General features: G+C 41.1%; 1 protein-coding gene across 1 annotated transcript in view; it reads right to left on the bottom strand.

Moving 5' to 3' along the window:
* Positions 1–10,229: 10,229 nt before the first annotated feature.
* AKR1E2 (aldo-keto reductase family 1 member E2) overlaps positions 10,230–23,891 on the bottom strand; it is a 40,672-nt gene continuing 27,010 nt past the window's right edge. The window contains exons 9-10 of the mRNA XM_012556900.2: positions 10,702–10,784; positions 10,230–10,272 (exon numbers count right to left, since the gene is read on the bottom strand). Of these exons, the coding sequence (XP_012412354.2) occupies positions 10,230–10,272; positions 10,702–10,784 (126 nt within the window). The remainder of the gene's footprint in view (positions 10,273–10,701; positions 10,785–23,891) is intronic.

The following is a 23,891-nucleotide window of genomic DNA, read 5'->3' as shown; positions in this document are numbered from 1 at the left end:
GACTAATCTTTCCCTTGTATCTTGTTTTCTTCATTCTCCCTTGCTCCTGAAGGGGTGAGACCAGTGGAGTATCTTAGATGGCTGCTCAGAGGCTTTTAAGACCCCAGACACTACTCACCAAGGTAAAATGTAGAACATTGTCTTTATAAACTGTGTTATGCCAATTGAGCTAGATGTTCCCTGAGACCAACTCACAGCATTTTCACCACAGGTAATCATGTGCTACACATTTTCACCAAAATAATTCTCACAGGGCTTATATCCCACGCAATCCAACCTGAAAATTCTGAACCCTGGGATAATGCAGTTCCGACAGTAATGTAGTAACACACAATTCTAGAGTAACGGAAAGGGCTCGGAACTCAGAGTTCAAAAAAAAGTTCTCAATGGACATGCTGGGGGCCTCACAGACCTAAGTATCTTTATTTGTAAAAATAGAGGAAATATTCGTTGCATCACTTTTCACAAGAGTCAAAAGTTGGAAACCTAAATCTCCATCAACAGATGAATGGATAACAAAATGTGGTATATACATACAATGGAATATTACTCAGCCATAAAGAGAAATGAAGCGCTGATGCATGCCCCAACAGGGAAGAACCTTGAAAACATGCTGCGTGAAGTAAGCCAGACGCAAAAGGACAAATACTGTATAATCTCGCTCATAAGCAAATATTTAGAAACCAAAGCTTATTAGTGGTTACCAGGGGTGGGAGGAAGTGGGGGAAGGGATAGTTTTTGCTTAGGGGGCATTGAGTTTACGTTAATGGTGGTGGAATAACTTAGAAAAGGCGAACAAAAATGGTTGCACAACATGAAGAATGTAATCAATGTCAGTGAATTATTCATGTAGAAATTGTTGAATTGGTAAATATTTTGTTGTATATACTTTTACCACAATAAAAAAAAAAAAAAAGAACTAGCACCACCCTCAAGCTATTGTGAGGATGGACTGAGGCAGAGTGTGTAAAACACAGTGTCATACAGGCTTCTACTCTCTTAGGAATGGAGACCCACCTTCTGCCCTCCACCTCTGCAGTCACACACACACATAGCCGAAAGAAGAGAAAATGAGAAACGTCCTTCTTGAAACACAGATAGAAAAGGTTAGTCTGGATATCACCAGTGATTTTTATGTCCTCTGGGTGTCAGGGGTCAGCTGTTAGATAAAAGAGGAAAAGCCACAGACTCTGTATTTCTAATCCCCTTGGAAGTGACATGATAGGTTGGATCAGTCCCATTGTGCAGTGAGCCTATTAAGAACAGAAAACAAGGTCCCCATAGCAGACAAGCTGAGTGGCAGTAAAGGCTGGACCGGCTATGCTCCCACCCTTTAGTGCTCTCAGTTACCCTTAGGACTCAGTTGGTTCATAGCACGTTGTTGTTATTAGTTGTCATGGAGTCAGTTCCAACTCATGGTGACCCCATGTGTTACAGAGTAGAACTGCTCCATAGGGTTTCGTGGCTATAATCTTAATGGAGGCAGATCACCAGGCTTTTTCTTCTATAGTACTGCTGGGTGGGTTCGAACTGCCAGACTTTAGGTTCGTGCAAACCATCTGCACCATCTAGGGACCTAGGTTCATAGCTTATGTTCCCCCAAACCGATTGGTAGAGTGTAAAGAACAAGGCCCAGAGCCTCCATGTCTTTTCCTTAATCCACAGCTCTGGCAAATGGTTTACCCAGGAGGAGCCGTGAGATTCTAACTTTCCCCATCACAGTTTAGGGGGCAAATGCTGAACCTGTGTTCCTAAACACTCTAGCACCATCCCCATCTATCTTAGTAGGAAGTGTGACCTCCACCTCTATCAGATCTATACACACTCAATCCTTTATAAGTCAAAGAACCTCGGGGCTTACTCTAGCCCAGGAATTTAGTGCTGGTCAGTCAGTGTCGTAGAGAAGACATTGAAAACTCCGTTATCCTGTTGCTCCAGCCAATAATCCAGGTGGTCCAGAAGCAGCCACGTTTCATATCCCTAACTAACTATAAACCCGTTGCTGTCGAGTAGATTCCAACTCATAACCATAGAGGCTTAATTATGGAGGTGTTGGTAGTGGTATAAGGAGTCCTAGTGGTGCAGTGGTTAAAGTACTCAGCTGTTAACTGAAAGGTTGGCAGTTCAAAGATGTGGCAGTCTGCCTCCGTAAAGATTTACAGTTCTGGAAACCCTATGGGGCAGTTCTACCCTGTCTTACAGGGTTGCTATGAGTCGTAATCAGCTCAATGGCAGTGGGTTTGGTTGCATTTAGGTAGTGGTATAGAGTCGCTGGGAACACCAAAGACCACCAGAATGATAGCCTCACAAAACTGAAGGAAGGTAGAGGACCAGGTGTAGAGAGACAGACATAAAACAACTCTGGGAGTCACAGAGGCAGGAAGTCCAAAAACCACCTGTTAGCAGGAAATCATGTCAGGATGTTGCTGTTCCCACTGGACACCTCTACCGCCACAAGCACGGTTTTAGAATTCAACTTTGTCCCACTTGCTCTAGACATAAAGCTCCAATGGAAGTGTTCCCCTGGCCAAGCCTCCTCATCTCAGGTTGGTTCTTGGTTACTGTGGGGTGAAAGGAGAGAGGATTTGGCCCATTTGGCTTCAACACTGCCTCTCTAAGACTACTCAGAATGGGGGTGAGGGGTGGCCAAAAGAAAGAGAAAGAGTAAGTAAGCAAGTTCATGCAAGTCCAACTACTTGGAGACAGTTAATGTTCTTTAATGAAGACAAAAGAAAATCAAAGTAAAAGAACAAAAACTGTAAGGTGTCAGACAGCTGTTGCCAGGTGGTATCAGTGGCAGCAATTATATGCCCCAGAAGGAGGAGAACCAGAGGTCCCCAATCACGTAATCCTGTATATTCATGTGATGTTTAAGAACTTCAATGCTCTTTCTCATCGCTCATGTCTCCCTAGCATTAATAGCCTGTGTTTTGATCCTCCTAAGGAGCCCTGGTGGCACAGTGGTTAAGAGTTTGGCTGCTAACTAAAAGGTCAGCAGTTTGAATTCACCAGCTGCTCCTTGGAAACCCCATGGGGCAATTCTACTCTGTCCTATAGAGTCACTATGAGTCAGAATCAATTCGACAGCAATGGTTTTTTTGTTTTTGTTTTTGTTTTTTTAAGGTATTGAAAATTGGGAAAGCTGTGCAAATGAGGGAGAGTCTGTGCACAAGACTGTTGTCAGAGGAACATTGCTAGGAACAGAGAAGACCATTACAGCCAACACCACTCTCTTCAGATAGAAACCAGTGCCCTGGAAAAGAATAGCAGACATGGTGTAAATAAAGTTCACAACCCATGTTGTTTTTGTTAGGTGCCGTTGAGTTGGTTCCAACTCATAGCGATCCTATGTACAACAGAAGGAAACACTGCCTAGTCCTCAACCATTCTCACAATCATTGTTATGCTTGAGTTCATTGTTGCAGCCACTGTGTCAATCCATCTTGTTGAGGGTCTTCCTCTTTTTTGCTGACCTGGTACTTTACCAAGCATGATGCCCTTCTCCAGGGACTGATGCCTCCTGACATATCCAAAGTATGTAAGACATAGTCTCACCATTCTTCCTTCTAAGAAGCATTCTGGTTGTACTTCTTCTAAGACAGATTTGTTCATTCTTTTGGCAGTCCATGGTATATTCAGTATTTTTTGCCAACACCACAATTCAAAGGTGTCAGTTCTTCTTTGGTCTTCCTTATTCATTGTTCAGCTTTCTCATGCATATGAGGCGATTGAAAACACCATGGCTTAGGTCAGGTGTACCTGAGTCTTCAAGGCGCCATCTTTGGTTTTCAACACTTTAAAGAAGTCTTTTGCAGCAGATTTGCCCAATGCAATGCGTCTTCTGATTTCTTGACTGCTGCTTCCATGGGTGTTGTGAATCCAAGTAAAATGAAATCCTTGACAACTTCAATTTTTTCTCTGTTTATCATGATGTTGCACAATGCACAATGACACAGATATATTGAAAGGGTATAGTCAGAAACAGTCTACACAAAAAACTTAAAAGCTGGAGGCCACGTAAGGGACCTGGAGGAAGATGAAGGCTGGAGATATCCAACCCTCATCTCTGAGTCAGGAAGGCAGGGATTGAAAGATTTTCACTGATTGAAAACCAAGCCCCAGTACTGCCATGGGTTCTGACCCTCTGGCATCCCAATACCGTATTAATGATATGAGATAATCTCCCCTTAGAAGAGGGCAAGAGTAACATCATGTTAATTAGGCTTAAGAAAAAAAAAAGATCCCTGATATTTGGATATAAGTGACCAGGGACATATGCAAAATGGTAAGATTAGATCGGTGACTCTGTGTGGAAAATAAAGAAGAGGAAAAATAGACACACACACACAGAGAGAAAGAGTACTACATGCTGATTATTGTGTTAAGTGCTTTACATGCATTTTATCATGTAATCTTAGCAGCCCTAGATAGATACTAACCAAAAAAATGAGGGTCTAAGAGATTAAGTAAACAACTTCTCCAAAGCAGTCAAAGTCACACATTCCTAGTACAAAGCCACTGGGCAGCACCGAGGGCTCAAGCAATGCCAACCTCCCATTCCGAAGGTTATTTTCCAGGACCCTGGGCACAACCTTGTTGCCCCGTGGGGAAATCATGTGCAGGTTCACTGGGCCCTTTTAAGAACCAGGAGCGTGCATTGGAGTTTTGTTTGCAAGAGCAAAATATCTGAAAACCACCACCCAGCCCTCCAAAAGCCGATTGGTGACAATAAAATCTGATAGAGCTGTACCATGGAAAACAATGTAGCTGTTAAAAACAATGAAGTGGATTGGTATGTGCTACTGTGGAGAGATGTCCAAGGAATTTCTATCAATGAAAACAGTAAGGTGCAAGAGAGAGAGGGAGAGAAATTTGCAGTCCATAACTAATAAACGATAAGGAGGAACAAATGCAGAAAAATTAAAGAAGTCCTTGACAGTGGGGCTGGGGCAGGGTCAGAAACTGATAGTATTATGCAGGTGGTAGGAGACCCTCAAAGGAGTACTTTCACACTCTGGACCCTCCCTTTGGTCCATTATAGACAGTCTCCTTACTAAGCCTCTCCTTAGAGCTTTTGGACACCCTCCTTGGACACCCTCTCCCCAAGTCCACCCCTACTATGATTAACATTACAAGGAGAACTGGGCTTTCTTCTTTTTTCTGTCACTAACAAATATCTTTTAGTTTTGGTGATGCCTGTGGCAAACACCTCTCCTGGACAAGGATTAGGTATAGTATATATAAACCAGGGGTCCCAGAACCAAGATCTAAGCCCCACAAGATCCATACATGCCCATGTAGACGTAGAAGGCTGGGATAGGGAGGCAGACATTATCTACTCAAAGTCAATTTGCATGAGGAATTGAGGAACAAGATGATGATGATAATGGTAATGGTATCAGCTAACTCTTATTGAGACTGATCATAGGCCAGACACTGTTATCAACAACCTTGTGAGATACTATTGTTGTTGTTGTTAGGTGCCATCGAGTCGGTTTTGACTCATACTGAACTTATGTACAACACAACCAAACACTGCTCAGTCCTGCGCCATCCTCACAATCATTGTTATGCTTAAGCCCATTGTTGCAACCACGGGTCAGTCCATCTCCTTGAGGGTCTTCCGCGTTTTCGCTGACCCTGTACTTTACTAAGCATGATGTCCTTCTCCAGGGACTGATCCCTCCTGACAACATGTCTAAAGTATGTAAGACATAGTCTTGCCATCCTTGCTTCTAAGGAGCCATTCTGGTTTTACTTCTTCCAAGACAGTTTTGGCAGTCAACACCACAACTGGCACCAACACCACAATTCAAAGGCATCAATTCTTTGGTCTTCCTTATTCATTGCTCAGCTTTTGCATGCATATGAGGTGACTGAAAACACCATGGCTTCGGTCAGGCACACCTGAGTCCTTAAAGTGACATTTTTGCTTTTCAACACTTTAAAGAGGTCTTTTACAGCAGATTTGCCCAGTGCAATGCATCTTTTGATTTCTTGACTGCTGCTTTGGTGGGTGTTGGTTGTGGATCCAAGTAAAATGAAATTGTTGACAACTTCAATCTTTTCCCCGTTTATCATTGGTCCAGTTTTGAGGATTTTTGCTTTCTTTATGTTGAGGTGTAATCCATACTGAAGGCTGTGGTCTTTGATCTTCATCAGTAAGTGCTTCAAGTCCTCTTCACTTGCAGCAAGCAAGGTTGTGTCATCTGCATAACACAGATTGTTAATGAATCTTCCTCCAATCCTGATTTGTTCTTCTTCATATAGTCCAGTTTCTCAGATTATTTGCTCAGCATACAGATTGAATAAGTGTGGTGAAAGGATACAACCCTGATCCACACCTTTCCTGACTTTAAACCCTGCAGTATCCCCTTGTTCTCTTCAAACCACTGCCTCTTGATCTATGTACATGTTCCTCATGAGCACAATTAACTGTTCTGGAATTCCCATTCTTCACAATGTTATCCATAATTTGTTATGATCCACACAGTCAAATGCCTTTGCATAGTCAGTAAAACACAGGTAAACATCTTTCTGGTATTCTCTGCTTTCAGCCAGGATCCATCTGACATCAGTAATGATATCCCTGGTTCCACATCCTCTTCTGATTCCGTCTTGAATTTCTGGCAGTTCCCTGTCAATATATTGCTGCAGTAGCTTTTGAATGATCTTCAGCAAAATTTTACTTGTGTGTGATATTAATGATATTGTTCGATAATTCCCGCATTTGGTGGAATCACCTTTCTTGGAAATAGGCATAAATATAGATCTCTTCCAGTGGGTTGGCCAGGTAGCTGTCTTCCAAATTTCTTGGCATAGACGAGTGAGTACTTCCAGCGCTGCATTCGTTTGTTGAATCATCTCAATTGATATTCTGTCAATTCCTGGAGCCTTGTTTTTCGCCAATGCCTTCAGTTCAGCTTGGACTTCTTCCTTCAGTACCATTGGTTCCTGCTTATATGGTAAACTGAAATGATTGAATGTCAACCAGTTCTTTTTGGTATAGTGACTCTGTGTACTCCTTCCATCTTCTTTTGATGCTTCCTGCATCGTTTAATATTTTCCCCATAGATTCCTTCAATATTGCAACTCAAGACTTGCAGTTTTTCTTCAGTTCTTGCAGCTTGAGAAATGCAGAGTGTGTTCCTCCCTTTTGGTTTTCCATCTCCAGGTTTAGTTTTCTTCTCAAGCCACCCTTTGAAATCTTCTGTTCTACTGTTTTACTTCATCATTTCTTCCTTTCACTTCAGCTACTCTATGCTCAAGAGCAAGTTTCAGAATCTCTTCTGACATCCATTTTGGTCTTTTCATTCTTTCTTGTCTTTTTAACGACCTTTTGCTTTCTTCATGTATGATGTCCTTGATGTCATTCTACTACTCGTCTAGTCTTTGGTCATTAGTGTTCAAATCTATTCTTGAGATGGTCTCTAATTCAAGTGTGATATACTCAAGGTTGTACTTTGGCTCTCGTCAACTTGTTCTAATTTTCTTCAGTTTCAACTTAAACTTGCATATGAGCAATTGGTAGTCTGTTCCACAGTCAGCCCCTGGCCTTGTTCTGACTGATGATATTGAGTTTTTCCATCATCTCTTCCCATAGATGTAGTTGATTTGATTTCTCTGTAGTCCATCTGGAGGGGTCCATGTGTATAGTCGCCGTTTATGTTGTTGAGAAAAGGTATTTGCAATGAAGACGTCATTGGTCTTACAAAATTCTATCATGCAATCTCCAGCATCGTTTCTATTACCAATGCCGTATTTTCCAACTACCAATCCTTCTTCATTTCCAGCTTTCACATTCCAATCTCCAGTAACTATCAATGCATCCTGATGACATGTTCAATCAATTTCAGACTGCAGAAGTTGGTAAAAATCTTCAATTTCTTCATCTTTGGCCTTAGTTGTTGGTGCATAAATTTGAATAATAGTCGTATTAACTAACTGGTCTTCCTTGTAGGCATATGGGTATTATCCTATCACTGACAGTGTTGTACTTCAGAATATATCTTGAAATGTTCTTTTTGACAATGAATGCAACACCATTCCTCTTCAAGTTGTTCCCGGTGTAGTAGACCATATGATTGTCTGATTCAAAATGGCCAATACCAGTTCATTTCAGCTCACTAATGCCCAGGATATCAATGTTTATGCATTCCATTTCATTATTGACAGCTTCCAATTTTCCTAGATTCATACCTGGTACATTCCACGTTCCGATTATTAATGGACGTTTGCAGCTGTTTCTTCTCATTTTGAGTCATGCAACATCAGAAAATGAAGGTCCCGAAAGCTTAACTCCAACCACCTCATTAAGGTCAACTCTACTTTGAGGAGTCAGCTCTTCCCCAGGCGTCTTTTGAGTGCCTTCCAACTTGAAGGGTGCATCTTCTGGCACTATATCAAACAATGTTCTGCTGCTATTCATAAGGTTTTCACTGGCTAAATCTTTTCAGAAGTAGACTGCCAGGTCCTTCTTTCTAGTCTGCCTTAGTCTGGAAGCTCAGCTGAAACCTGTCCGCCATGGGTGACCCTGCTGGTATTTGAATAGCAGTGGCATAGCTTCCAGCATCACAGCAACAACAAGCCTCCACCATATGACAAACTGACACACACATGGGAGGTGTGCTCCTATTGCCCCCATTTAACAAATAAGGAAATTGAGACATTGTTAGGTTAAGTAATCTTAACAGAGCTAAAAGAGGCTGAAACTCAAGTCCAGGTCTTTTGACTGCAGAACCCACACTCCTAACTCTGCTGGCCCACCTGATGACATTGAGCCTAACTGCTCCCAAACCAAATTCCTTCAGCCACTGTTGAATAGAATTTCTTAACCCCCATCACTTCTCCAAGCATTGTGCCAGATTGGGAAGAAACTCTGAGAGGTTCATACACTGCAATGGTATAGGACAATACATGGGAAAAGAGAGGAGAGCGTTGGGAGAACTATGGGGACAGATACCTAGATTTTCTTCTAGCTTAACTCCCTTTGGATAGGGGCCAAATTCCTAGAATGAGGTCGGCTAAAATAACTAGCGAGTCAAACAAAAGCTAAATCCCTGCAGTTTATATATGAAACTAAGGGCACAGAGCTAGGCCAGATATGCTGAGCAGAGATGGCTTGGAACAGTGACCACAAATCCCTGGGAGGCTGGGAGTCTATGGGCCATATTGGGAATGGTGTGCACCAAGTAACTAGCACACTGCACTAAACAAGCTTAAGAGTGAATATCCCGTCTCTGCCCTTGATAGGGTAAGAGACCAAGATTCACATTCTTTTTCTGATACAAGGAGTTTGATCAGGCTAAACAATGAGTGTATGAGGGGGGAAAATGATTTATATTTCATCTTAGATTTGGGGTTTCCACAGGTATAATTTGACTTACCAGAAGACTTCATTTAAAAAAAAATAGGATTTAAAAGTTAGGATTTTAAATAAGAAAAAAAAGTCTCTCTGATGAATTGATACAGCTTCCTTGTTTCACCCAATTTTCCTTTCAATGTGTGAAGATAATGATTTTGCTTCAAAATAATCTAGGGGGAGGGAGTAGTAGGGAGTACAAGGTAGTATAGAAAAGGAAGATTGGTCATGGTTGATAACTGTTGAAGCTAAGTAATGGGTATAGAGATTCAACATACTATTTTCTCAACTCTTATATATGTTTAAATATTTCCCTAATACAATGTTTTTTAAAACGTGAAAGTAAATAATTCATGAGTTCTGAAATATCCTTTCTTAGAGGGTAGAAGCCATATGGCATGTTTTGTAAAAATTCCATCACACTAGGTACTCAATAGATTCATAAGAATAGTATGGATTCTCCAACGGAGAGAGGAAACATTATTTAGGAATAACAACTCCGGAAAATTAAATAAATATAGTAGACATCCTTTATTCTTTTTAGAAAGTCACTCACAACACACACTCGCTAACAATTTTAGGCAGAGCAGCACATAGTGATCACTGCTCCCATGACTTTCTTTCATTGACTAAGTTAATCACTTAGACCACGCTGAATTCTTCAGATTTCTCTGAGAACTAGGCTTCTGTTTCAGGCAGGAATCCACTCAGACTCTGCTCTTCCCATCACTAGCCAAAGCTGCCTCTGTCACTGTGAGTGCAGAGTCCTTTGCAAAGGCAGGATAGAAGAGAACGTTTTCAAGAGGGTCACGCCAAACATATTGATTTTTCTGGGCTGAGCAGGAAATTAGGACAAGGGAAGCTATCCTTAATACTCTATATTAAAAGGGTAGTCTTTGTGATTTTCAGCTCTAAAAACAAATCAAAGATAGAAACAGAATGATTATCATTTTTTAAGAGAAACATTTTCAATGATACAGTTATGTATTTTTAAACTCCCCAGTGTATGAAATTAGTCTTTGGCTTCATTCAGTGGCCCATATTCAAACAAGATAGAATTATGCCCTACAGGACAGAGTAGAACTGCCCCCATAGGGTTTCTAAGGCTGTAAATCTTTACGGAAGCAGACTGCCACATCTTTCTCCCCCGGAGCAGTTGGTGGGTTCGAATCGCCGACTTTTCAGTTAGCAGCCAAGCACTTAACCACTGCACTATCAGGGTTCCTTTATTAAGGTTTAATAACCTAAAATGTATATAATCAATACCAATTTAGGAACCAGTCATCCAATCTGTATATTGTGCCTTCTATTTTAAAAGGAAGTAAAGGAGTCATAGTTACATGGGGAATCTGGCGATTCGGAAATCCCTGTCTAAGCAGAGGAGGTCATCTACTTCTTGTTCTGTTAATTCAAAATCAAACACCTGCAACCAAAATAAAATGTTCATAGGAAATTAAATTTAGCTAATATTTATCTGAGCATCTGTTATGTGCAAAGCACTGTACCATCTCTGTAGGGGATGCAAAAATGTAAAAGAAACACTTCCTGAGACACCTGCCACCGCCTAGGTTCCCAAAACGCACTTTGATTTTGATTATTTGACTGGTGTCGGCTTAGTCTAGGCTAAGGTTAGGAAACCTTGGAAGGATGGTATACAATACTGCAATCATCTTATAGGAGTAAGGAATATATGGGAATAGTTAAAAAGTGGAGCCCTGGTGGCGCAGTGGTTAAGAGATCGGCTGCTAACCAAAAGGTCCGCAGTTCGAATCCACCAGCCGCTCCTTGGACACCTTATGGGGCAGTTCTACTCTGTCCTACAGTTAAAAAGTGCAGCAAAAAATTTTTCCCACTGCTCAAAAAATAAAAAATTTGTTCCATAGACCTCTACCAACTAGGCAGTCACTTAGCCCTGGGACTATAAACTCTGACAGTATCTATGTCGCAGTATAAATTATTTGTATGAGCAATCACTTTTATTACTTCTAAAATGGTATTCTAAACTCCTCCCCCCCCCCACTTTTTTTGCGGAATCTGATCTACTCCCACAACATTTTCCACAAGAGAGTGTCAACCCCTCCACCACTGAAGGGGGAATTATTCCAGAGGAGAAAGAAGTTAGAACAGTGATTCTAATATGCCCCTCGGAGGGTGACAGTCCACAGGGCCCCAATCTCTACCCCACAGGAGATTCCCTATCCTGGAGAAATCAGTCACATCGTGTACAGTGTGTTGAATAGCATCCCCCAAAAATTCATGTCCACCCAGAACCTCAGAATGTGACCCTATTTGGAAATAGAGTCTTTGTAGATGTGATTAATTAAGATGAGGTCATAGTGGATTAAGGTGGGCCCTAAATCCAACGATTAGTGTCCTTATAAAAAGAGGAGAGGACACACAGAGACACAGGGAAGAAGGTCATGTGACAACGGAGGCAGAGATTGGAGTGATGCAGCTACAAGTCAAGGAACACCAAGGATTGCCAGAGGTCAACAGAAGCTTGGAAGACACAAGGAAGACTCCTCCCCTCGAGCCTTCAGAGACAGCACGGCCCTGCTGAGGCCTTGACTTCAGACTTCTGGTGTCCAGAATTGTGAGACAATCCATTTCTACTGTTTTAAGCCACTCAGCTTGTGGTACTTTGTTACAGCAGCCCTAGGAAACTAATATACAGTGAAACCTGTGAGAGCTGGAACTTGACAGGACTGCCTTGTTTTTCCAGGTCTCGCAAGTTTTCCGCCTTTGAGAGGGTGCACTCTTATCACTTTTCAATCGCTCATTTTAGTGGAAAATATTCGAGTTTTCCTTCTCTCACAGGTTTCCGCCTTACACAGGTTCTAGCATTCGCAGGTTTTACTGTACTTTGTAAATGGAAATTCTGACCAGGAGGAGAGCAGGGGAGGGAAGGAGCGTAGTTTGGATTAAGGATTAAAGAGCAGTTTTAGAAGAGTCTCAACAAATTAAGGGCTGGAACAGCCTCAGTCCAGCGTTACTGAGTGGGTATCTGGGGCTGGAAGAAAAGGGTATCAGACTCTGCCAACCAGCCTCTCCACTGAGGGCCAGCACTCTGTAAGAACAAGCCCCAGCACTCTTGCCTTACTCAACATCTCTTTTGTTTCCCTATTTGATCCTGTTTACCCAGTTCCTAGACTGGGTAAGTGTCTATCTCAGCTCTTGTACTCCTCTTGATATGACTGATGCTTCATCCTACTCCTCTTAAAACACCTCTGCTCTCCATCTTCGGCCCATCAGATCACATCTGCTTTTGGTCACTCTGGGCCACACATATGCCTGACCCTGCCTGGCTGGTCCAGGAACAGCATCTCCCCTCAGTATGCACAGGTCTAACGCAAAGGAACAGGACGTTTAGGCTGCACGTCCAAAGTCCCGGAGGTACCTTTACTGCCACAAGGCCATGAGACCCCAGGGCACTGAGAGCTACAACGGCAGAATGTAGAGGCTGTCTTGGCTCTCACTTGCAATCAAACCCGAGCACAATCCTCCAAACTTCTGAGCTCGCTCAGACAGTTATGAACCTTTGTGGATATTCATTAGATGAGGTGTCTCAAACTGAATGGGCTACTGGCTTCTTCTTCAACATATGCCCTTCCAGGAGGTATAACCAGGAACCTTGGCTGCACTGCAACTGATAGAAGACATCTTAGCTGCGCCCCCATGTGGGGCAGAAGCCAATCAGCCACATCTGTCAAATTCTAACTGCTAGCTAGCCCAAGATTTTAGGCATAATTCTAAGAGTCCCCTCAGAAGTCATCTGAAAGAACAGAGTTCACAGCTGAGCCAAACTCACAGGCACTTTTTAGGCTTAAGGGCTGCCTGACTGGTCTCCTTTTGTTGGTCTACACCACTTAAAGACGAGGGCACCTCAGGAAGGATGATGAAAAGCACATATTGGTGAGAGGTGGGAAGGGGAACATGTTCCCCAATACAGGTGTCCAGTAGAAACAGTACTATGAGCACTATGAGGCATTCTGCCACCTTTTCCAAGGTCTCTCTATCTTAGTATCCACCTCTACAAACAGGAAATACTACACTTGCCAAAAAACGAAACAGTGCCCCACCTCAACCAACCTGATATCCACAATGAGCCTGAGGGTACTGGTCAATCAATTAATACTTACTGAACACTTGTTTTGTACTAGCTATTGTACTAAGCCTTAGAGATACAGTAGTGCCCTCGTGGAGCTACTGGAAATCTCAAAGACCCACAAAACAAGACTTCTGGACATCAGAGAACTATATCTACCAAAGATTCAGTTGCCTAGCTAATCCCAAACTCACACAAATCTATAGTGACATGGATGTGGGCTATGAAGGATACCTATTCCCATGAAATAGTTTCAAGGATGACTTCAATGACAATGATTAGCAGCTAATATGATCAGGTGTTGCTATATACCAGGAACTAGGCTAATCACTTTACAAGCATTATTATACTTAATTCTCACAACAATCCAATGAGATAGGTGCACCCTTCTTTACTGATGAAAAAACTAAGTTTAGCAAGGATGGTGAGACTTGGTCTCACATACTTTGGACATGTTATCAGTAGGGACCAGCCCCTGAAGAAGGACTTCATGCTTGGTAAAGTAGAGGGTCATTGAAAAAGAGGAAGACTCCCAACAAAATGAACTGACACAGTAGCTGCAACAATGGGATCCAACATAGCAACAATTATGAGGATGCAGCAGGACTGGGCAATGTTTCATTCTGTTGTACATACGTTCACTACGAGTCGGAACCAACTCGACGGCACTTAACAGCAACAGAGAGGTTTACACAACTGTTAAGTGATAGGTTGGACTTGTTGAATCCTAAGCCCATGATTTTTAACCACTGAGCTATAGACTGTGTCCTCAGGTAGAAGCCACATATGGTTACAAAAACAAATTTCACAAACGTCTGAAGTTGTTTGACTGAGGTAAAAAAAGAAAAATGCCTTCAAAAGGATCACTGCCTCTCAGTGTTTTGTACACATTCTGACAAATAAAGATAACTATCCAGTCAGTCTTCATTCCTACCTCTTAAAAGAAAGTAGGCAGGAGGCGGGGCTAAGATGGCAAAGTAGTCAGACGCTTCCAGTGGTCCCTCTTACAACAAAGACCCGAAAAAACAAGTGAATCGATTATATATGACAATCTAGGAGTCCTGAACATTGAAAGCAAAGTTGAGGAATCAGACTGACTGGCAGGGGGAGAGATGGTTCAGAAGCAGCAGGGAGTTGCCAGACCTGACCCAGCAGTAGCTGGAGCCCTTCAGGCCGGATCAACTCATGGCACACAGTGAGGCAAGCACTGGAGCTCGGGAGTCGATTTCCACATCAGAAGAGACCAAGCAGCAGAGAATCTACTTGGCCATCCAAAACCAGTGAGAAGCAGCCCTCAATAGGTGAAAGGATAAGTACTTGTGTCTGGCCTACCACACGGATCAAAAACATCTCCCTTTAGGAAAAACCTCTCTCCCATGCACCTCCCCTTTCCCTGCTCTGCACTGGGTCTGAGGCGGCTTCAGTGACTGCTGAGTTCCCTTGATAGGAAGTAGGACCCGTCATGCACCCTGAGCCATTCTTCTAGCCTTGGAGAGGGAATAAATCAACAAACAGGGGAAAAACTAATCTGCCAGCTCCCCTAAGCCAGGAACTCAGGGTAGGCACAGCTCCTTTGTCTAGGCACAGGCATAAGGGGTCCATGGACTTTGAGTGCCTTTCCCCCTGCAGAGACTTGTGTGGACCCATTTCAACAGCGCAGGCCCTCATTACCACAGTACAACAGGGTAGATACCTGAAGTCTAACTTCAACTGTTTCAGCTGTGAAGTGGCAGGTTCGTGACATTTGACACTGCTATGCCCATTAAGCAGGGTCTTCACCTACCCACATCAGGGGCCTGAGGACTGGTGGATCCACCCACACCACCTAGCCACCTCCAACAGGGGCCCAAGAATAAGTGATGCCCTGCAGTCCATTCCACCAACAGCACTGGGTGCTCATAATCTGGCTGCAAACCCACCCACCTACGCGCTCTAGGGAACAGGGACATGTTTTCCTCCTGGACACTCGGGGGCAGCTGTCGGCCCCCTGCCTTGCTCAGCATGTGTCCCTCTGCTGCAACTGGATGCCTGTGCCTACACCAATCACCCATGCCTGTCTAGGACTATAATGAAAGCCTGCACTACACACTTGGTGGCTAACTACCTGGACACCTGTGCTGAATCCATACAGGAGAAGTGGGCAGACTCCTGGGCTCACATACTTATTGGCAGGTCTGGCTACCTGGTGGCAAGATGTTGGAGCTTCAGGGGCACTAGTGATCAGGCTAGCTCACATGAGCAGCCTATTTGGGCATATCAAAACAAGAAGCTAGGACACAGTAAGCAAAGAGAAAATAAATAAATATAATAACTTTTAAGAGACAACAGTCAATTGCAAATCACACAAACAGGCAGACCATGATGGCTGCAGCAAGCTTCCAAAAGTAAAGAATCAAGAAATTTTCAGGAGGAGGAGAATTTCTTGAAATTACTGGAGGCAGAATACAAAAGATTAATATACAGAACTCTTCAAGAGATCAGGAAGGAGATTAGGCAGAATTCAGATCAAGCATTAGAGGAACTTAAGAAGATTAGAGAAGGGCATAATGACAAATTTAACAGGCTTCAAGAATTCATAGAGAGACAGCAATCAGAAATCCAGAAGATTCACAATAAAATTTCAGAATTAGACAACTCAATAGAAAGTCATACAAGCAGAACTGAGGCAATGAAAGTCAGAATTAGTGAGACTGGAGATAAAGCACTTGACACCAATTTATTTGAGGAAAAATCAGATAGAAGGATTAAAAAAATGAAGAAACCCTAAGAATTATATGGGACTGTATCAAGAGGAGTAACCTACAAGTGATTGGAGTGCTGGAACAGGGGGGATAACAGAAAATACAGAGAGAATTGTTGAAGATTTGTTGGCAGAAAACTTCCCTGATATCGTGAAAGATGAGAAGATATCTATCCAGAAGGCTTATTGAACCCCACATAAGGTATATCCCAAAAGAAAGTCACTAAGACATATCATAATCAAACTTGCCAAAACCAAAGATAGAGAATTTTAAGAGAGGCTAGGAATAAACAAAAAAGTCATCTACAAAGGAGAGTCAATAAGACTAAGTTCGGACTACTCAGCAGAAACCATGCAGGCAAGAAGGCAATGGGATGACATACATAAAGCCTTGAAAGAAAAAAACTGCCAGCCAAGAATTATATATTCAGCAAAATTGTCTCTGAAATATGATGGTGAAATCAAGGCATTTCCAGATAAACAAGTTTAGGGAATTTGCAAAAACCAAACCAAAATTACAAGAAATACTAAAGGGAGTCCTCTGGTTAGAAAATCAATAACATCAGATAACAATCCAAGACTAGAACATAAGACAGAGCAACTGGATATCAACCCAGATAAGGAAGTCACAAAAATAAATCAAAGCTAAAACACTGAAAATAGGGAAACAGAGATGTCAATATGTAAAAGATGACAACATTAAAACAAAAAAAGAGGGACTAAAAAATGTAGACACAGATTTTTCATATTGAGAGGAAGTCAAGGCGATATAAAGAAATAAAAGACTGGTTTAAACTTAGAAAAATAGGGGTAAATATTAAGGTAACCACAAAGGAAACCAACAATCTTACACATCAAAAGAAAAATATAAAGACTTAGCAAATACAAAATCAACAACAATGAAACAGATGTAAAGAAAAACAACTCAGCACAGAAAATTAAGCGGAACGAAGAAACTGTGAACAACACACAAAAAAAGACATCAAAAAGACAGCACTAAATTCACACGTATCAGTAATTATGCTGAATGTAAACGGACTAAAAACATCAATAAAGAGACAGAGAGTGGCAGAATGGATTAAAAAAAATGACCCATCTATATGCTGCCTACAAGAGACACACCTTAGACTTAAAGACACAAATAAACTAAAACCCAAAGGATGGAAAAGAAATATATCAAGCAACAACACTCAAAGAAGAGCAGGAGTGGCAATATTAATCTTCGACAAAATAGAATTTAAAGTAAAATCCACCACAAAGGATAAGGAAAAACTCTATATAATGATTAAAGGGTCAATACACCAGGGGGACATAACCATAATAAATATTTACGCACCCAACAACAGGGCTCCAAAATTCATAAAACAAACTCTAACAGCATTGAAAAGAGAGATAGACAGATCCACAATAATAGTAGGAGACTTCAACATACCATTTTTGGTGAAGCACAGAACATCCAGAAAGAAGCTCAATAAAGATGGAAGATCTAAATGCTACAGTCAAACAACTTGGTCTCATGGACATATACCGAACATTTCACCCAACAGCAGCCAAGTATGCTTTCTTTTCCACTGCATAGGGAACATTCTCCAGAATAGAGCACATATTAGGCCATAAAGCAAGGCTTAACAGATCCAAAGCATCTTTTCTGACCACAAAGCCATAAAAGTAGAAATCAATAACAGAAAAAGCAAGGAAAAACATGAAACACATGGAAACTGAACAACACCTTGCTCAAAAACTACTGGGTTATAGAAGAAATTAAGGATAGAATAAAGAAATTCATAGAATCAAACGAGAATGAAAACACATGCTATCAGAACCTTTGGGACACAGCAAAAGCAGTGCTCAAAGGTCAGTTTATAGCAATAAATACACACATCCAAAAAGAAGAAAGGGCCAAAATCAAAACATTAACCCTACAACTGGAACAAGTAGAAAGAGAGCAGCAAAAGAAGCCCTTGGGGGCAGGAAGAAAGGAAATAATAAGAATTAGAGAAGAATTAAATGACATAGAGAATAGAAAAACAATTGAAAGAGTTAACAAGACCAAAAGCTGGGGTTTTTTAAAAAGATCAACAAAATTGACAAACCATTGGCCAAACTGACAAAAGAAAAACAGGAGAGGAAGCATATAACCCATATAAGAAATGAAATGGGTGATATCACAATAGATCCAACTGGAATTAAAAGAATCATAACAGAATACTATGAAAAATTGTACTCTAACAAATTTGAAAACCTAAAGGAAATGGACAAATTTCTATAAACTCACTACCTACCTAAACTAACACACACAGAAGTAGAACAACTAAATAAACCTATAACAAAAGAAGAGATTGAAAAGGTAATTAAAAAACTCCCAACCAAAATAGTCCTGGCCTGGACAGTTTCACTGGATAATTCTACCAAACTTTCAGAGACTCATTCTACGAAGCCAGCATAACCCTGATACCAAAACCAGGTAAAGACACCATAAAAAAAGAAAATTACAGACCAATACCCCTCATGAGCATCGAGGCAAAAATCCCCAATACAATCCTAGCCAATAGAATTTAGAAACATCAAAAAAATAATTCACCATGATCAGGTGGAATTTATACCAGGTACACAAGGATGGTTCAACATCAGAAAAACAATCGATGTAATCCATCATAATCCAAAACAAAAGACAAGAACCTCGTGATCTTATCAATCAACACAGAAAAGGCATTTGACAAAGTCCAACACCCATTCCTGATAAATACTCTCAAAAAAATAGGAATAGAAGGGAAATTCCTCAACATAATTAAGGGCATTTCTACAAAGCCAACAGCCAACATCATCCTAAATGAAGAGACTTTGAAAGCATTCCCCTTGAGAATGGGAACCAGACAAGAATGCCCTTTATCACCACTCTTATTCAACATTGTGCTGGAGGTCCTAGCCAGAGCAATTAGGCTAGAAAAAGACATAAAGGGCATCCAAATTGGTAGGGAAGCAGTAAAAGTATCTCTATTTGCAAATGATATGATCTTATACACAGAAAACCCCAAAGAATCCACAAGAAAACTACTAGAACTGACAGAAGATTTCAGCAAAGTTTCAGAATACAAGATAAACATACAAAAATAAGTTGGATTTTTCTACACCAACAAAGAGAACTTCAAAGAGGCAATCACCAAATCAATACCATTTACAATAGCCCCCAAGAAGACAAAATACTTAGGAATAAATCTAACCAGAGACGTAAAAGACCTATACGATGAAAACTACAAGACACTACTGCAAGAAACCAAAAGAGACTTGCATAAGTGGAAAAACATACTTTTTACATGGATAGGAAGACTCAACATTGTGAAAATGTCAATTCTACCCAAGGCAATCTACAGATACAATGCAATCCCGATCCAAATTCCAATGGTATTTTTTAATGAGATGGAGAAACAAATCACAAACTTCATATGGAAAGGGAAGAGGCCTCAGATAAGTAAAGCATTACTGAAGAAGAAGAACAAAGTGGGAGGCCTCACACTACCTGATTTTAGAACCTATTATACTGCCACGGTAGTCAAAACAGCCTGGTACTGGCACAACAGATACGTAGACCAATGGAACAGAATTGAGAATCCAGACATAAATTCATCCACCTATGAGCAGCTGATATTTGACAAAGGCCCAAAAGTCCATTAATGGGGGAAAAGATAGTCTCTTTAACAAATGGTGCTGGCATAACTGGATATCCATCTGAAAAAAACTGAAACAAGACTCATACCTCACACCATGCACAAAAACTAACTCAAAATGGATCAAAGACCTAAATATAAAATTGAAAATGTTAAAGATCATGGAAGAAAAAATAGGGACAATGCTAGGAGCCCTAATACATAGCATAAACAAAATACAAACCATAAGTAACGATGCACAAACACCAGAAGAGAACCTAGATAACTGGGAGCTCCGAAAAATCAAACACTTATGCTCATCAAAAGACTTCACCAAAAGAGTCAAAAGACAACCTACAGACTGGGAAAAAAATTTGGCTACAGCAAATCCGAACAGTGTCTAATTTCTAAAATCTACAAGATACTGCAAAACCTCAACAACAAAAAGACAAATAACCCAATTAAAAAATGGGCAAAGGATATGAACAGGCCCTTCACCAAAGAAGATATTCAGGTGGCTAACAGACACATGAAGAAACACTCATGATCAACAGCCAATAGAGAAATGCAAATCAAAACTACAATGAGATACCATCTCACCCCAACAAGGCTAGCATTAATCGAAAAAACACAAAATAATAAATGTTAGAAAGGTTGTCAAGAGACTGGAACACTTATACACTGTTGGTAGGAATTTAAAATGGTACAGCCACTTTGGAATCAATTTGGCACTTCCTTTAAAAGCTAGAAATAGAAGTACCATATAATCCAGCAATCCCACTCCTTGGAATATATCCTAGAGAAATAAGCCATCACACTAATAGATATATGCACACCCATGTTCACTGCAGCACTATTCATGATAGCAAAAAGATGGAAACAACCTAGGTGTCCATCAATGAATTAACAGATAAACAAATTATGATATATTCACACAGAGGAATACTATGCAACAATAAAGAACAATGATGAATGCATGAAACATACCGTACAGGAATCTGGAAGGCATTATGCTGAGTGAATTTATTCAGTCACAAAAGCACAAATATTGTATAAGACGACTATTATAAGGACTCATGAAAAGGTTTAAACATAGAAGAAAACATTCTTTGATGGTTATGAGGGTGGGTAGGGAGGGAGTCACTCACTAACTAGATAGTAGACAAGAATTATCTTAGGCGACTTCTGGGCAACATGGCACTATAGACCTAAGCAACACACTGTCCCTCCACAGCAAAGATCCAAAAAACTAAGAGACAAACGTCAATCCAGAAACCCTAAGCATCAAATGAAGAGATAAAGAACTCATCCAAGCACCAGATGGAATAAGAAACTGACAGAGAACCAAGAGCAAGGAGAGATACATGCAGAGGTCCCCTATCAGCTAATGCAGCATGGATCTGCCATCTTGGACTCCTATCAGAGATCGGTGTACGGGGGTCCAGGAAAGCATCTTCACAGAGCTTCCAGCAGGAGACAGAACAACTGGTAACCAGCAATATACGCTTTCCCACCCCCCACCCTTTTTCACCCCGACTCAGCTTCCTCTGCTTCCTGCAACCACAATCTCTTGGCCGGGAAGCACTGGCTTCACCCCGGTGCCACTTTGATTCCACCGGCCCACACTGGCCAGCTCCCTGAGTATCATTTGTTGCCTGTTGGTGTTGCCTTTTTCCACTTATTTTGGTTTCTTCTATACCTCTCACCACCTCCCCCTCCTTTCTCTCAAATACCTGGCTCCGTGTGCCATCTCTGCATTTTCCTGAAAGGCTGTGAAATGCCGCTCGACTGTGGAACTGCTTCCTTGCCTGTGCCACTATGCTGGTGGGATCTCCAAGGCTTTTCTTTTTTTGTTTTGATTTGTTCTGTTTTCGTTTGTTTGTTTTCTTTTTCTTTTTCTTTTCTTGGCTTGGGAACCCCTTCTAGCCAGGCAGTACTGCAAGGCTTGGAAGATACTATCTCAGTCTGCGTAGACACACATTGAGATCCCTGAGCACATTTCTTTTTTCTTGTTTTTGTTTTTCTTTTCTCTTTTTTCCTTTTTGTCTTTCATTTCTCAGTTTCTCGTCTCTCTATACTTACCTTCTCTTCCTGTCTCCTGAATACCTGGCACTGGGTGACACCTTTACCCCTTCTAGCCAGGCTGTACTAAACGCCCTGGGAGCAACTTCCCCAGTCCTTGCAGCTACACCTGTGAGATCCCTGGGGGCTTTACCTTTTTATCCCCCCTAATTTTTATTTATTCATTTTTTTACCCATTTTTTTTTCTTTTTGTTTTTCTCCATTTCTCATCTCTCCATTCCAAGGGCAAGCTCCCTTAGCACTCTTTTTTATTTGTTTGTATGTTTTTGGCTCCTTTTCCTCTCTCCTCTCTCTCCTCTTTCCCTTACCCATCTTAGCTCCACACATCACAATCTACCCCCTCCTTCCTGCCTACCTGCACAATGCAGTGAACATCACACCCTCAAGCAGCACAGGCACGGCCTACTGAAACCTGCCATGCACTGTTCCTGGCCCTCCCTGTCGGCCCTAGTACGTGCCACAAACACCCCATCCCAGCAACTCCCCTTCAGCTGGACCTGCCCTGCTGTACCATAACTGAGCAACTGACCCTATCCAGTTGAGAAGGAGGCAAAAAGTATCGTGCCCACAGACGAGCAAACAACAAAGAATGCACAGCCTGCCAGCTCAGACATAACCAAAAAAAAAAGATGAAACAAACAAATCTACAATCAATAAATGAGGAAAATAACTACTGAATGTTATATGTATATCAAGACATATACAAAAACAGGAAAGGATAGTTCCAGTAGGCATCCAAAATAAAACACCAGATGACTTTCCAGTAGAAGAAAAGGCACTAGAACTACCTGATAGGGCATTCAAATCTCTAATATTCAGACGTATCCAAGAGTTGAAGCAAAAAGCAGACAAAAATGAGGAAAAAATAGACAAATTCATGGAAAATACAGATTAAAAATTGGAAGAATTCAGGAAAATAATACAGGAACAAAATGCCAAAACAAATTCGCAACTAGAAATTATACAAAAACAACAATTAGAAATCCAAAAGATAAACAACAAGATTTCAGAAATAGACAGTGTCATAAAAGGGCTGAGGAGCAGGTTTGAAACAATGGAAGACAGGATCAGAGAAATTGAAGACAAACACTTGGATACAACTCTGTTTGAGTAAAAATCAGAATGAAGAAAAATGAAGAAACCCTGAGAATTATGTGGGATACAATCAGAAGCAAAATTTTTCAAGTGATTGGAGTTCCAGAACAGGGGGAAAAAACAGAAAACACAGAGAGGATCATTGAAGAACTTCTGACAGAAAACCTCCCCAATATCATGAAAGATGAAAAGTTGACCATCCAAGAAGCTCAACGAACCCCATATAGGATAGACCGCAAAAGAAAATCACCAAGGCATATCATAATCACACTCACTAAAACCAAAGACAAACAAAGAATCCTGAGAGCAGCTCGAGAAAAACAAAAAGTCACATACAAAAGAGAAACAATAAGACTAAATTCAGATTATTCAGCAGAAACCATGCAGGCAAGAAGGCAGTGAGATGACATATATAAAACCTTGAAAGAAAAAAATTGCCAGGCAAGAATAATATATCCTGCAAAACTCTCGTTCAAATACGATGGTGAAATTAGGACATTTCCAGATTAAACAGAAATTAAAGGACAGTGTAAAAACCAAACCAAACTTACAAGAATTATTAGAGGGAGTCCTTCGATCTGAGAACAAAATCAGAGCACAGGCTGAATCTAGGATGCAGATTGCACCAGCCAGATACCAACCTAGGAAATGAAGTCTCAAGGACTATCCAAAACCAAAAGAATTACAACAGGGAAACAGAGAGATTAATCTGTAAATGTCAACAACATCAGTACAATAAAAGAGGGAATAAGTGGTGTAAGTATAGAACCTTCTAATGGAGAGGAAGGCAAGGTGACACCAAGTAATAATAGACTGGTTCAAACCTAGGAAGATAAGGGTAAATTTCAAGGTAACCACAAAGAA

Source organism: Trichechus manatus, unplaced genomic scaffold (assembly GCF_000243295.1).
Source record: "Trichechus manatus latirostris isolate Lorelei unplaced genomic scaffold, TriManLat1.0 scaffold00081, whole genome shotgun sequence".
NCBI lineage: Eukaryota > Metazoa > Chordata > Mammalia > Sirenia > Trichechidae > Trichechus > Trichechus manatus.
Note: the sequence above shows the minus strand (reverse complement) of the source record. Positions and strands in the feature narration are given on the sequence as shown.